The sequence below is a fragment of the Euprymna scolopes genome, chromosome 34 (genome assembly GCF_053919585.1).
Source record: "Euprymna scolopes isolate OS-2025 chromosome 34, ASM5391958v1, whole genome shotgun sequence".
In the NCBI taxonomy this organism is placed as follows: Eukaryota; Metazoa; Mollusca; class Cephalopoda; order Sepiida; family Sepiolidae; genus Euprymna; species Euprymna scolopes.
Genome location: NC_136515.1, coordinates 27,878,697 through 27,895,138, shown reverse-complemented (window position 1 = coordinate 27,895,138; position 16,442 = coordinate 27,878,697). Strand labels below are relative to the sequence as shown.

Here is a 16,442-nt window from a genome sequence, read left to right as displayed (position 1 = left end):
TTTATATAACAGCAAATACATCCCACATTACCCACCCTTATGTATAACAACTGTATTAAAAATTCATAATGATTGGTTAATTAAATTAGCAGTGAATTCGTTACATTATATAAACATATGCACAGAATCGGTCAAATGTCAACTTAAATGCTATTAAGGTTCAACTTTTAAAATCTCACAAAATATTTTTTTCTATGTTAGATCTCATTCTCCATATAAAGTTATGTTTTATATTTTTATCTATTTGTATGTCGAATAGAAAAAAAAAAAACTGGACTGGATTCTTGGCAGCATTCGAACTTTCTTTGCTCTTACCCATTCAGTTCGGTTCTCCAGAACTTGACTCAAGTGCCGACATTATATTCTCTCATTAATATGCAAATTAAGACGTGATTGAACCTGATGATTTGTTGCCTTATCAGTCGGGTTTTGAGTTCACACATAGCACCCTTGGCAGCCTGCCTCCGTGACTGCCGTCACACCATAATTTTCCCTACAGTATATATAGGATTCACTCCTAAAATAATTAACTGAATTTTGGAACATGGCATAAAGGATAAAAATATGAACTGTATTTAGTGTAATTTATTTTTATGCAAAAAAAAAAAAAAAAAAAACTAGTAAAAAGGTAGGTGTAATCTTTGTTAAAATTAAAAAAAAACTGATTTTTGTGAAATATTAATATTCTCTAAATTCTAGTTTCTTTAGAGTATTTTAAAAGCAATTTTAGAGGGCATACTATAGACCAAACCTTTCAGCCAAAAATTAAAATATTTCAGATTTGCATTGAATTTGATCTATAATCATTAGACACCAAATAGACAAGATTCTTTGAATTTTTTAAGACCCCTTGAATTTTGGGTATTTTCTAAAATTAGTCATGGAAAGTAATTTGATTAAAATAATGATTCTTGACATCAGGTTTAGTATTATTATATATTTACCCTAATATTCATAAGGTGTATTGGCATATCATAATTATTAATGTCTTGCAGACGGTTGTGCTCAAATGTGTAACACATGAATGACAGGAAGTAGGGGAAGAAATGAAGGCTATTCGCAGTTGACTTGATATAGATATTTTCAAAGGAGGCAACACATACAGTAATACAATTACATTTATCAGTCTTAGTCTGATATTACTTGAGTTTGTGTATCACAACTATCATGAACAGGAATAATATATCTCCATCGTCATTTACCCGGATTCAAAGTCATCCTGTCCACGACTGTTTTGTTCAGTTCTTGCATTTCCACATAAGAACTCTTATAACAAAAGTAAAAGGGGGGGGGGGGAGATAACTCTATCTGAAACAGAAAAGGAGTTAGCCCCCCTTGATCATAGTTCTATCATTCTAATGTTTCCTTATGAAAATTAGAATCAAGATATAAGTAGTGCAAAACTGTTCTGCTTAAGGAAGTTTACTCGTCCTGGAATGGGTATTTTTTTTTGTTTATATGTTTAATGGGTACAGTTATCTCCAGTGAAACTGGTTGCTGTTTCAGCTGGTAATCTACTTGTCAAGGCCTTGGGTTGAATATTGTTCTCTCTCCAACGCACTTACAAAACAGGATGTAACTTATGTTTAGATATGCTTTTTTCTACGAAAGTAGGTCAAATCTTCCAACTTTTGTTTCCAACTTATTACGTCACTTGCTTCAATGGCCACAAATTGGGTTCAGATTATGAATTTAATAGTGCATATCACTCAGAATGGAGAACAGGCAAAAGGTCATTTTGTTGTTATATAAAAAACAAAACATTTTTTGTGACAAATATTTTTTTTGTATATTTTTAAAAAAGAATTGTCAACTACTCCGTGTTATTTGTATCTATACAAAACATTTCATCTGCTTTATTCTCTGGCCTTCAAAAATGAAAAATCGGATTTATTTATTTTTTGCCCCAAGCAAGACATATTGTATGAGGGGCTACTGTAATAGATAGCAGATTTATAGGGAGGCGGTCTTGGTTGGGATGTAAGTAGCAAGATGTTAACATCATTTTAAATTTCTGCATGTTGGTACATCGTAGGGGGTAGGTAAAAAATGAATTCCAAAGACAACTGGTCCAAGGAAAGAAACTATTGGAATAGAAAATTTTCTGGCATCTAGGGACTTCTACAATGAAGGAGTGTGAATTTGTTGCTAATCAGATGGTTTAAAGATATTTACATTGAAAAGACACAAGGACATTGGAACACATCTTATTGAAGTATTTGTAAAACAAGCACTATGGTGATGTTACAGGGTTTGGGGCTTGACAGACAGTGTGGAATCTATATAGTTAGACTTACAATGTGTTGATTTTATTGTGACTCTATTTCAGACATTGTCAGAAAGGTAGAGGAAGGTATTATTTTCAGATATCTGCAATACTTACAGGGGGATGGTTAGGTTGAAAGAGTCATTTGCCTGCTGTTTAACTTTTTAACCTAGAATGCGAATATATTCATTTACCTTCTGCATGAGGTTAGACACTAGGATAAGTGGCGTTTTGAAAAGCCAGTACACTAGATGAAGTGCTCTTTGGCCTACAAAAATGTTTGAGCAGCCTTATTGGCATTCCTTGGTAGAGACACCTAAGAAATATAAAGCCTGGGAAAGGGAACTTAGGACTAAATAGAATCCTACTTCAGCCCAACAGCAACAAAATTAGTATTGGGCTGATTTTCTAAGTTTGTACTCCAGAGTAGCACTTTGGATAAGTAATTTTGGTAAAAGAGAAACAATCAATTTGATGACGGCTTCCAATTTTGAATTCGGAAATTGACAAGCATTGTTTATTAAGAAGTGTCTCATTCTCATGAAACTTGGCAGTCTTATGTAAAATTGTGTGCTCTTTCTGATTATGCAGTCAAATCTGATGTATGTATCTCTTTACCATAAGCCATGAATTATAAATTCAGATGTACAAAATTCAATTTTAAACTGGTGCATGGTATCATACAGGTGGTGTCTATTCATGAACAACACTAAGTATTATAGTGGTATTTAAATATAGCTTTATTGAGAGCAGCCATTTTTCTTTCACCAAAGGAGAGCTTAACCTGGGGTGTAACCATTGAATGCCTAAAGAGCATTCATGACCGGTATTTACTACTCCCCTCAAAGAAAAAAAAAAATTGAGTAGATATGAATTAATCCCAGAAATAAATCGAAAAAAATTTTTCATATAGATTTTGAATTTCTGTAAAAGATGGAAATTACCATAGTCGACCAGAACTTATGCATTTTAGAACCAGTCCAATTTTCAATTTTGTAAATCCTCTCTATCTGGCCCAAAATATACCTCTATTTTCCGAGATGCAACCATAAATCGTACTCTACATGAATCTTTGATGTAGCTTTCACAGTACCCGGATACCAGGAATCCTGATAAGCAACAACTATATATTCATCAGTTGATGGTAATTTTTGTCATTTCTATTCTGTTGTTTTATTGAAAATTCAACTATGTAAACAAAGAAATAAACTAGTAATTTTTTTACCTTGTTTCCGCCTTAACATTTAAAATGATTACTTTTATAGGTTTTAGGGTATGCTGAAAACGAATATGGCATTTAAATTTTCTGCAAATAAGTAATTTTCTGGATATTAAGCAATGTCATTTCTTATGTTACCCCTGGTCTTGGTACGCATGAGCACGCAAACGTAACCCCCCCCCCCAAGAAACTATGCATAAATGCACATACCAAGATGGCTACCAGCAATAACATAGGAAATGACATTACTTAATATCCGGAAAGCTACTTATTTGCAGAAAATTTAAATGCGATATTCGTTTTCAGCATACCTGAAAACCTTAAAAGGTAGTCATTTTAAAGAAAAATGTTAAGGTGGAAACAAGGTAAAAATTTCCAAAATGCATCACAATCAAATTCTTTATCGAACTGCCTAATTATTATTATTATTATTATTATTATTATTTAGATATCCTCAGTTAAAAAAAGAAATGGGTTTGTTTTACAGATTTGAAAAAATGGTTTTGACAATGAGTTTAAAATAAATTCAAGCTTCACGATATATTTTATTTAATTATTAGGTGAAAGTACAGAATAGTTTACAAAACACCCTTCCTTCCCCATGTTAAGAATAGGTTTCTAAATAATAAAGTTATTATTTCAGCATGGTAACATAAGTGCACAAGTACCTTTTATTTGTTATATATTTGTTTTTGTTTTTTGTTTATTTTTTACCACTAAGAAACAATTCTACCTAAGAACAAGTAAGAAGTTATAAATACAATAACAGAAACGCATGTACTTAGTACATTTTGTTGTTTTTTAACGCTTTTACTAAAAGCGTTAAAAACAACAAAATAGTATTGTTTGGAAATCAAATTTGAAAAACTTGAAAATAATTTGTTTAAATTGACAAACTCAGAATAAAAAATGAAACTGATTTTTCTGCTTTCAAAACGAAAGCAGAAAAATCAGTTTAACGAAACTCGTGCTGGTCAGCACATAACGCATAGCGAGCCGGTTTTCCCTGTTAAACGGATTTGAATTTCTATAAAAGATAACATTTCAAAGAAATTTCCCCACAATTAATAATTATCAAATATTTACATATTATACATGAAAATAATTCTGAAACTATTATCTATATGAAAATGGATGATATATACAGATTTATCTTATCAATTTTGAAATATTGCTTGTATAGCCTGTAAAATTTCAGCCATCTCCAACCAAATTTGACACCACGCATATGTATCCAAACGTAACGTATGAAATGTAAGCATTGAAAAAACAGTTTCCCTTTTTGCTGTGGTCATTTTTTTTTTTTTTACCGTTTTTTCATTTTTAACTTGAAGCATAAAAACATTGAATGCATAAACGAAAAATAAATTAACATCATTGGAATGCTTATTTTATTCTTTCCAGCAATGTAATTCTTTTAAAAATTGACCCACAAATAAATAAGATATGACTTGTAGAAGCATATTAGGTCTGTAATATTGCCGATGTCCACGAAAATACAGCATACGCTTATAATGCTAAAATGATCTGAAACTTTTATGTGCCCCTCAATATGCTGAATCTCTGTTTCTAAGGCAACTATCAGGGCAGAATTCCTTTAAAACTTAAAATATGTATATTCGATTTTATGAAATTTAAATCATATGTATATAAGTTTACTAAAACTTTCAGTTTCTTCTGATTATATTAGAGAGCGTAATGGAGAGGGGGAAAAGAAAAAAGATTTTTGTAATTTTTTAATTTTTAAAAAAATTATTTGTTATATTATACATCAAAGATTCAAGATATGAAAGCTAATAGAAAAAAAAGAAGTAGGTGATAGTTTGATTACAAGAGTTACGGGTGAATGGCATAAATTCAGGAAACTAATGCCATTAGTAACATTACTAGGGTATTTCCATTGTTGACCAAAGGAAGAATCTATCAAACATGTGTATACAGTGATGTATGGGAGTGAGACTTGGCCAATGAGGATTGAAAACCTGCATTGTATGAAGAGAAATGATATCCTCAGTACAGTACTACAATTACAAATTATTTAAGACTTTTAACAGGTCATGGCTGACGGAAAAATATTCCATTGTTCAACAAGATGCACTTGAAGAAGGTCAGAGGTTACATTATTCAAATTTTTTTTTTTTTTTTTTTTTTTTTTTAGCACAGGAATCACCACTTATTAAGGTCTGGAGACCACTCGAGGATAAGAGTTAAGTGGTATACATTAGTCAATGTGATTATAGCGTAGTAAACATAAGTAGTGGTAATTTTGTAAATTGGATTATTTAGGGGGGATGGTTCATCAAGAACTTGTTTATGTTAGACTTGAAGACAATCAGATTGTAGTCAGCTGGAAAGCAGGCAAACGGAAGAGAGTTCCAAAGGCGTGCAGTTCTAAGAAAGAAGCTTTGTTTGTGGAATCTACATTTAGGTTTAGGCACAGATAAAGAGCCTGGGAAATTATTGATAGTGGTTCATGTCAGACGAGTATTTTTTGTGAAAGTTTGGTGAGGGGAGGGGGACCATAGATTGAAGCTCAGATGAGCACTTGCCATGAAAATAATGATAAAGCAGAGACAGGCTTACAACGTTTCTTCTGTGGGAAAAAGGTTGCAGGAAACAGAAAAGGGCATCCCTCACTAAGCTTCGAAGACTATTTTGAACTTTGTTAAGGCAGGATAAGCTGCTTCTAGCAACTCCCGCACAGATGTGGCAACAGTACTCCATCGTTGGCCGTACCTGGCTTTTAGGTAGAGAATTGCATCAAGAGTGAGATATCTACTGGAGCGGTGGGAAGATCCCACAATTTTTCCAGCAGCCTTGGCAATGGATTTGATGTATGTGTTCCATTTTAGGTCAGGAGTAATTGTCAAGCCCAGAAGCTTGTCAAAACATGAAGCCTCCCTAAGACGAGAAACGTTCTGTTCAATTAATGCCAGATTGGCATCAGAGCATTGATGATGTAGAGACAGAAGCTTGGTTTTAGATGCATTAAAAGTAACCAGCCACCTCTTTCCCCATTGTACCATGTGCTCAAGATCAGAGGAGAGAGAGTCAGAGAGAACTTGGTCATTTACGCGGTCTTTGATAAATAACATTGGAGATGAGAATAGTAATCCAAATAATAAAAATGATCAATCCTCATCTAAAAAATTTCTGAAAAATTGAAATTTGTCTGTTTTCATTTTCTTTAACAGAAAGTATCGAAAAAGGAACTTATGATAACCGTGACCTTGAAAAGATTAAGACAGATGACGAACTTTTGGATCTTTACTGTAAACATATACCAAAAGCAAAGGATGATGACGTGGCCTCCTTAATACATGATTCTTTAAAATGGAGGCTTGAATACCAGATGAATGGTAAGATGTTTTCTGACTTCCTGCTCCCTGTCATTCTGCTGGTTTGATTTTATTTTTCATTTAAAAAACTTTCTTTCTCTTCCTTTCCTCCTTATTTTTTGTTATTTTCTCTTGTTTAAATGTTGTAGTTTAAAAAACATCTTTATAGTAATGGATTACTGCTTATGACAGGTTGGGGGGCCACTCGAGGATAACGGTTAAAAAGATTGTCAGTTGGATGATAAACAATGAATGGATTGGAAACAATGGGTAGAATTTTATAATCTCATGATGGCGCAACAAGATTTGATTTAACATTAAACTTTAAGACAACCATGTTGCAGAAGCAAAACCATGGTATTTTGTTCTAGGAAAGAAACCTTGTTCATTGAAGTTTCATTTGGCTTTAGGAAAGTTCTTTGCTGTCGATGTTGCTGTAGAGAATAATTCATTAATTTCAAATGAATCAGATGATTATTAATGCCATTCGTTTCTCTGCTATCTTTAAAGTTAGAATTCTTTTTAGAAAAACATTGGGTATTTACAAGTGGGACCATGATAAGGTTGCCAACATACCTTATATGAAACACGAGTTCTTTGAAGCCATTTTTATAATATACCAGAGTATATGGAAACAACTTGACAATGTGTACATGGAATGCTAAAGCTGCTCTCAACATTTACTGGAGGCAGCACTATGAACACCATTCTCAGAATTCTTCATCAGAGAAACAAAGAACCAGATTTGCTGGTCATTGATGGAGGGCTATGGTTAAATCAGCAGCAATGTTCTTTTTGGTTATGTAATTCAATGGGGCAACTTTATAGAATTGCATGCAACAAGCATGAGGCACACTTATGAAGAACCATCTGATGAAATGGAAAATAGAGCAAAATGGCGTGTGAGAGAACCAAGAAGATGCGTAACACTAGCATGATGATTTAAAAAAATTTAATTTGTTTTAAGATATTTCAATCGTTTTTGGCTACCATTTGAAAACTTGTGTGCTTTCTTAGTTTCTTGTCATATTTTATGAATTATTTTCTTTCTAATTATAGATATGAGTGATGAAAGTTTTGAAGAAAAAATTTGGGAACAAGGTGCTATATTTTATCATAACACTGACAAAGATGGCCACAAAGTATGTAAGTATTTGATGAACATTAATCTTGTCTCTTCATCCGAGACGATTTCATACATTGGTGCTTGTGCAGAATAGTGGATTTTGAAACAAACGTATTTCAGGTGAGAACATTATTATGTACTTACATGTCATATTGAAATAAGTATAAATTCCTAAAATTACAAATAATGATCCAGTAGAAAAATAAGTGAAAATAATATTGATTTAAAGACTTTTACAATTCTGAATTTTTGAGATGAGAGATGATAGTTTGTATTATTTTGATTAATCAGACTAATGTTCTCATCTTGAATGTTATTTTTTACTGAAGCATTATAGTTTTATTGTATATTTTAATGTGGAAAAGTTCTCAAAATCCAGGAGAGGTAAACTGCAAATGATCAATTTGATGATCGGCATTTCAAAATACAAAATGGCGGACTGTTATTATGGATGATTTTTTTTTTAATAAAAACTAGATCTAGCACATTTACGAGATCATTTTTCATAATTTGGGGAATTTATACTAATTTCGACATGTATGTAATGTTTTCACTTGAAATGTGTTTGAAAATCATTATTCTGCATAAACACACTTACTTTCATTGTTTATATTTCTTTTTGTTTGGATCAATCATAATTGTCGTAAAACATACAACAATAATCAATATTCTTGAAATGAATTGTGCACAGAATTCTCCAGATGCAATTGGTTATCTGGGATGATTGATAGATCAGCTTTCGATTAGCTAGAACCCCTTATGAAAAATAGATAGCATCATAGTTAGTTGAACCATGTAATGTGTGAGAGTTATATTAAATTGCTGCCAGAATTTTAGTTAGTCATACATCATGTAACAATGGGACACTCCTCCCATGATAGTCCAGAAGCAACTGTTAAGGACATAAAATCTAGTTAATATTAAAATCGATGTATACTACTCTCCAAATTGAGAGAAGACTCCTTCCCTCAGTGAAATTGATATTCATATCAAAATATTATGCATTTTGATTTAACAATAGATAGAACATCTATAATAAATAGAACATATCTTAATGCGCCCCCCCCCACCACCACATTTACTCAAAACGGCCAAGGATGACAATTTCCAATTTTCTCTCTAGTTTGCTCAGTTTTATTTCTTTCTTTTTAATCTTTCTTTCTTTCTCTTTTTCTCTTTTCTTCTTTTTTCTCTTCATTTTCCACGTTTTCTCTCTCTTCCTTTTCCTCTTTTTCTCTCTCTTCCTCTTTTTCTCTCTCTTCCTCTTTTTCTCTCTCTTCCTCTTTTTCTCTCTCTTCCTCTTTTTCTCTCTTCCTCTTTTTCTCTCTCTTCCTCTTTTCATCTCTCTCTTCCTCTTTTTTTTCTCTCTTTGTCTCTCTCTTCCTCTTTTTCTCTTCGTCTTGCTCTTCCTCTTTTTCTCTTCGTCTTGCTCTTCCTCTTTTTCTCTTCGTATTGCTCTTCCTCTTTTTCTCTCTTCGTCTTTCTCTTCCTCTTTTTCTCTCTCTCTTCCTCTTTTTCTCTCTCTCTTCTTCTTTTTCTCTCTCTTCTTCTTTTTCTCTCTCTTCTTCTTTTTCTCTCTCTTCTTCTTTGTCTCTCTCTTCCTCTTTGTCTCTCTCTTCTTCTTCGTCTCTCTCTCTTCCTCTTCGTCTTCCTCTTCGTCTCTCTCTTCCTCTTCCTCTCTCTGTTCCTCTCTCTCTTCCTCTTTTTTTCTCTCTCTTCCTCTTGTTTTCTCTCTCTTCCTCTTGTTTCTCTCTCTTCGTCTCTCTCTTCATCTTTTTCTCTCTTCGTCGTCATCTTTCTCTTCCTCTTCGTCTCTCTCTTCCTCTTCGTCTCTCTCTTCCTCTTTCTCTCTCTTCCTCTTTTTTCTCTCTCTTGTCTGTTTCCCCTCTTTTCTCCCATTCGTTTCCTGTCTTTTCTTTTTGTCTGTTCCCTCTTTTTCTCTTTCTTTCCCTTTTTCTCTCTTTCATGTTTTGTTTGTACCCTGATTTGCTTCCCTTTTCCTACTCTCTGAAAACTATTCATAAATAAGGTAGGTAGAAGACTTTTGTTTCATCAATAAGCATCTTTTTCCTTTGAAACCTATCACTCAATACTTTCAGTATGAAAAATATTGTAGATGAACACCTTTTTCTAAATCCTTTGTTAAAAAATAAAATAAATAAATGAGATTGTACTCTTTTTATTTATTTATTTTTTAAGGGATTATGAGTGGAAATTGGCAGGTGTTGGTGGATGTGAAAAAGAAACAAAAGATTAGAAGTTCTAGAGAATTTAAAGGTGGAAAAAAGATTAGACAACAATTAAAAACAAAACAAAAATATGTGCAGCTATGGCAAGGGAGATCACTCTAATTATCTTGGAGCTTTGCAATTATTAAATAAAAATCTAATAAATTTATATTCATAATTTTCTTTTTGATTACTATTAATAACATAAAATATTAAAAATATGCTTATCTTGAACTTTTCAGCTTTAAAATTAAAACAGTCTTATCTTAACCAAATTAGTTCTAATTGTATAACGATTTGGTTCGATTAAAAATTTATTGACCAAACAATACGGTGATAATTAGGTTATATTATTATGATATTGTTTAGTCATAACCAAATTACTTCCACCAAAATTTAAACTTTGAAATCTTATTTATTAAAATGTTTCTTTAGCAATTTCTTATTTTAATTAATAATCCCATTTTAACTTTAAATTTAGAATTGAAATAACTGTCCACACTATTTCAATTTGTGCCAAATGGGGTCTTTCAGAAACTGAATCACAAATCAGAATGAATCGAGATGTTCACATCTGGAGGAGAGTGAGGATTTTACATTTAAGGGTGGTATAAGGAATTTAGCTTCTTTTTTTTTTTTTTTTTACTTCTATAACTGTTAGTTTAAAAAACTCTGCCCCTGCCCTTCTCCCCACTTGTCACATTGATCCCTCAATCATGTTAACCAATAATTGTGTCAAGAATAGCACACCTGTTGCAATGTTTTTGACTCATAATAAGGTATGGTCCCTCAGTGTTGGGAGATTCTGTTTATAAATGCTGCTGCTAGGAACTGACGAATCAAATTAATTCAAGTTTTGCTATCAACCAATCAGAAACCAGAATTGCTCCATAAAAATTAAACCTTTTTAGCAACCTTGCACATATTTTTTTCGTGTCAACATGAAAAGGATATTTTTCTCTTTGGCTACAAAGTCTGGAACCTGTACAGATCAGCTGTCTACTAAGAATTCGTTATCTCCAGAACTTGCATAGAATAACTACCCATCGGAAACTCTTCTTAAACTAAACATGGCTTCCAACTCAAGAACACCCAACTGTTATCTACCAGGGTGGCCCATAAGTCACTTTTCATTTTAAAAATTAAATAGCTTTCTTTTTATTAATATATTTTAATTTCTCTTTTCAGAATTATAAAATAGAATCTTTGAAAATTTTTGGTATGGATAAGTTTACAACAGAACAACGAATGAAGATAATTGAATTTTACTTTAAAAAATGTTTAAAAATGGATGATCAATTGTTGCAACGCAAAAATCTTATATGCACAATTTCAATGTTTGACAATTTCCTAGTAAGCCTACAAAAATGATGCATTTTCAAGAACAGGGTTCTGTAAATGATAGGTCTAAACGGGGACAAGGTCACTCAGTACATACACCTGAAAATACTGAAGATGTGAGGCGTAGCATTGAAGAGAACCCAACCGCATCCACTCAAAGGCATTCTGAAGAACTTGCCATCTCATGGAGTTCTCTATGGAGCATTCAAAGAGACTTGCACATCCTTACAAGGTTCAATTAGTGCAATCTTTACAACCACCAGACTTTCAGAAACGACTAAATTACATTGTCAGGTTTCAGGAAACTTCAATGAGTTTATTCACAAGTTGATCATCGGAGATGAGGCTCATTTCCATTTGAATGGGTTTGTCAATAAGCAGAATATCAGATTCTGGGGTACCGAAAATCCATACCATTCATGTGAGTCCAATGTATCCAGATAAAGTCACAGCATACTGTGTGGAGTAACCTCAAGAGTTATTGGGCCCCTTTTCTTTGAAGATGCAAATAAAAATGCTGTGACTGCTGAGAAATATAGAGATATGTTATTTAATTTTGTTAAAACTCAGCAAACAGGCCAGGCTATTGCTGGCGACAAGATGGAGCAACTGCACATAAAGCTGGAGTCACAAAGCAGTTGTTAACTGTGATGTTTCAAAATAGAAAAATCTCTTGAAATTCCGATTTTGAATGGCTTCCACGTTCACCTGATTTGACAGCACCAGACTTTTGGCTTTGGGGATATCTTAAAGACAAAGTGTATGCAAATAAGCCTCGAACCATCCAAAAACTTAAGACAAACATACGACAGGAAATTATTTCCTTAACACCTCTGATGGTAAGAACTGTCATGGAGAATAGCTTAGAAAGAACTCGACTTTGCAAAGTAGAAAATAGAGGCTAAAGAGACATTATCTTTCGTAATTAAGTCAGAACAAATTTCCACACTCTAAACTGTGTAATAAAAAAAAAATTAGTTAAATAAAGTCATTTAAGAAAAAGTTGTTTCATTTTCAAACTGTGAAGTGACTTATGGGCCACCCTGTACATATACTATTAGTAAGTTATGAAAATATACATGACATATAATATTAATAAGTTATAAAAATATACATGACATATAATATTAGTAAGTTATAAAAATATACATGACATATAATATTAGTAAGTTATAAAAATATACTTGACATAAGTTATAAAAATATACATGACATATAATATTAGTAAGTTATGAAAATATACATGACATATAATATTAATAAGTTATAAAAATATACATGACATATAATATTAGTAAGTTATAAAAATATACATGACATATAATATTAATAAGTTATGAAAATATACATGACATATAATATTAATAAGTTATGAAAATATACATGACATATAATATTAATAAGTTATGAAAATATACATGACATATAATATTAGTAAGTTATGAAAATATACATGACATATAATATTATTAATAAGTTATAAAAATATACATGACATATAATATTAGTAAGTTATGAAAATATACATGACATATAATATTAATAAGTTATAAAAATATACATGACATATAATATTAATAAGTTATGAAAATATACATGACATATAATATTAATAAGTTATAAAAATATACATGACATATAATATTAATAAGTTATGAAAATATACATGACATATAATATTAATAAGTTATGAAAATATACATGACATATAATATTAATAAGTTATGAAAATATACATGACATATAATATTAGTAAGTTATGAAAATATACATGACATATAATATTAATAAGTTATAAAAATATACATGACATATAATATTAGTAAGTTATAAAAATATACATGACATATAATATTAATAAGTTATAAAAATATACATGACATATAATATTAGTAAGTTATGAAAATATACATGACATATAATATTAATAAGTTATGAAAATATACATGACATATAATATTAATAAGTTATGAAAATATACATGACATATAATATTAGTAAGTTATGAAAATATACATGACATATAATATTAATAAGTTATAAAAATATACATGACATATAATATTAATAAGTTATGAAAATATACATGACATATAATATTAATAAGTTATGAAAATATACATGACATATAATATTAGTAAGTTATAAAAATATACATGACATATAATATTAGTAAGTTATAAAAATATACATGACATATAATATTAGTAAGTTATGAAAATATACATGACAATTAAGCTACACAGAATCTTCCACATTTCAATCTGTAGGAACTCATCAGGCTAAAATTGATGCATAAAATATATCTCCTAGCATATTATGTAGATACATGAAATAATAATTATATATGGAAAAATGTTCATTATTATTTCCATGATTATCATCACATATGTATGTTTTTTGTTTGTTTTTTACTTTTATTGTTTTTCATCAACAAATTATGGTTTTGGTTTGTATGATTGTACTATTTTATTTAAAAGTTGTAAAAATAGTTTTCCGGAGGTAATAGAGACCAAGACCTTGAATTGTTCATGTAACCTCTCCTCTCAAAAAAATAAATACGTAAAATACATATATACAGCAGCTAATTTAGTATGAAGCACTTTTTGAATGGTATATGCTGACTTCTGACCAAGTTTTTTTTTTCTTTTTACATAGGCATCACAACTTATCAAGGCCAAGAGGCCACTCAAGGATAAGGGTTAAAGAGTGTACAGTAGGAATTGGACAATATAGTAACTGTTAGTAATGGAGATTCGGTAAATTTGTTAACTTATATGGAATTGTTTATATATATATATATATATGTACATATATATATATATATATATATATATATATATATATAACTACTTCATTTACTCAGATAAAATTAATATACGAAAGTATAAATTTATGCATGAACTTTAAGTATTTGCTTCAAAAGTGCTCAATACGTAGGTAGAGCTAGTTAGTAATTTATAAAATATATATGGCAATTAAGCCACACTGAATATTCCGCGTTTCATCCACTTTAGCCTGAAGAATCCTAGAGTGGATGAAACGCGGAACACTTAGTGTAGCTCAATCGCCATATATATATATATATATATATATATATATATATATATATATATATTTTTTCTTTACACAGGCATCACCACATTATCAAGGCCAAGAGGCCACTCAAGGATAAGGGTTAAAGAGTGTACAATAGAAATTGGAAAATATAGTAATCATTAGTAATGAAAATTCGGTAAATTTGTTAACTTATATGGAACGGTTCATCAAGAACTTATTTACGTTAGACTTGAAGACAACTATGTTGTACTCAGCCGGAAAGCAGGAAAACGGAAGACAATTCCACAGGCGTGCAGTTCTAAGAAAGAAGCTTTGTTCATGGAATCTACGTTTAGGTTTAGGCACAGATAAAGAGTGGGGGGAATTATTGATAGTGTTTCCAGCTAGACGAGTGTTTCTTGTGAAAGTTTGGCGAGGGGGGACCATAGACTGAAGCTCAATCGAACACTTTCCATGAAAATAACAATACATCAGAGACAAACTCGCAACATCTCTTCTGTGAGATAGAGGTTGCAGGGAAGAGAAAAGGACATCTCCTACGAGGCTACAAAGTCTATTTTGAACTCTATCAAGGCAGGATAAGTTCTTTCTAGCAGCTCCTGCCCAGATGTGGCAACAGTATTCCATCCTTGGACGTACCTGGCTCTTATATAGATAGAGAATTGCATCAGCAGTGAGATATCTACTGGATCAATAGAAAGATCCCACCATTTCTCCAGTGGCCTTGGCAACAGATTTGATATACGTGTTCCATTTAAGATCAGGAGTAATTGTCAAGCCCAGAAGCTTGTCAAAACTTGAGGCCTCCTGAAGACGAGAGCCATTCATTTCAATTGATGCCAGATGTGGATCAGAATGTTGATGATGTAAAGAGAGAAGTTTGGTTTTAGGTGCATTAAAAGTAACCAGCCACTCCTTTCCCCATTGTACCACGTGCTCAAGATCAGAGGAGAGAGAATCAGAGAGAACTTGGTCGTTTACTGTCTTAGATGTGCTACTATAAATGATAGTGTCATCAGCATAAATGTCTAAAAATGATGTAAGGATGTGATTTGGAAGCTCATTAATGTTGATCAGAAAAAGAGTTGGGCCCAGGATGAACCCCTGAGGGACACCAGCATTAATACTGTGAGCTTCTGATTTTTGCGCCTCAACTACTACTCTTATGAACCTATCAAAAAGAAATGATTTAATAATTGAGAAGACATTTCCAGCTATACCATAGCTAGATATCTTATGAAGTAAACCTTTATTCCATACCCTACCAAAGGCCTTAGATATGTCAAGAGCAATTGCCCTAGAAAGGTTGCCTCCGTCGAGAGATTTGCTAATCCTATGAGATATAACTGTAAGCACATCTGCTGTAGATCTAGCAGAAGGGAAACCATATTGAGTGTCACTAAGATTATTTTTGTTGAGATGGTTGATTACTTCTGTATTTAACACAGATTCCAGCAACTTAGTCATGATACACTGGAGACTTATTGGCCTGTACTGAGAGGGAGATGAGTGATCACCTGAATTCTTAAATACAGGGCATACTGATGAGATTTTCCAGGGTGATGGGAAGCTATTCTCCTTAAGACAACATTTAAACAGTTTTGTAAGTATGGGCGCTAGTTCTTGTTGAAGTTTTTTTGAGTACTATAATTGGAATACCGTCAGGGCCGGTTGCTTTACTGGAATTAAGGTTTTTGATTAGCTTGGCAACATCACGTACAGATATTTGTATACCACATAGCGTGTTTTCTGATACAGGAAGAAATATTAGGGGTTGACGGCCTTGGTCGCAAAAGGTTAGAATTAGCTACCAAGTTCTTGGCAAAGAGTTTGGCTTTGTCTGATGTTGACGAGATTACCTCAG

The 16,442-nt window shown here is 31.9% G+C and overlaps 1 protein-coding gene across 2 annotated transcripts in view; it reads left to right on the top strand.

The window, feature by feature from the left end:
- Window positions 1-16,442, top strand: part of LOC145259146 (motile sperm domain-containing protein 2-like) — a 185,227-nt gene that overhangs the window by 56,166 nt on the left and 112,619 nt on the right. For both annotated transcript variants that reach the window (XM_080116848.1, XM_080116849.1), the window contains exons 3-4: window positions 6,680-6,844; window positions 7,883-7,969. In XM_080116848.1, the coding sequence (XP_079972974.1) occupies window positions 6,680-6,844; window positions 7,883-7,969 (252 nt within the window). The remainder of the gene's footprint in view (window positions 1-6,679; window positions 6,845-7,882; window positions 7,970-16,442) is intronic.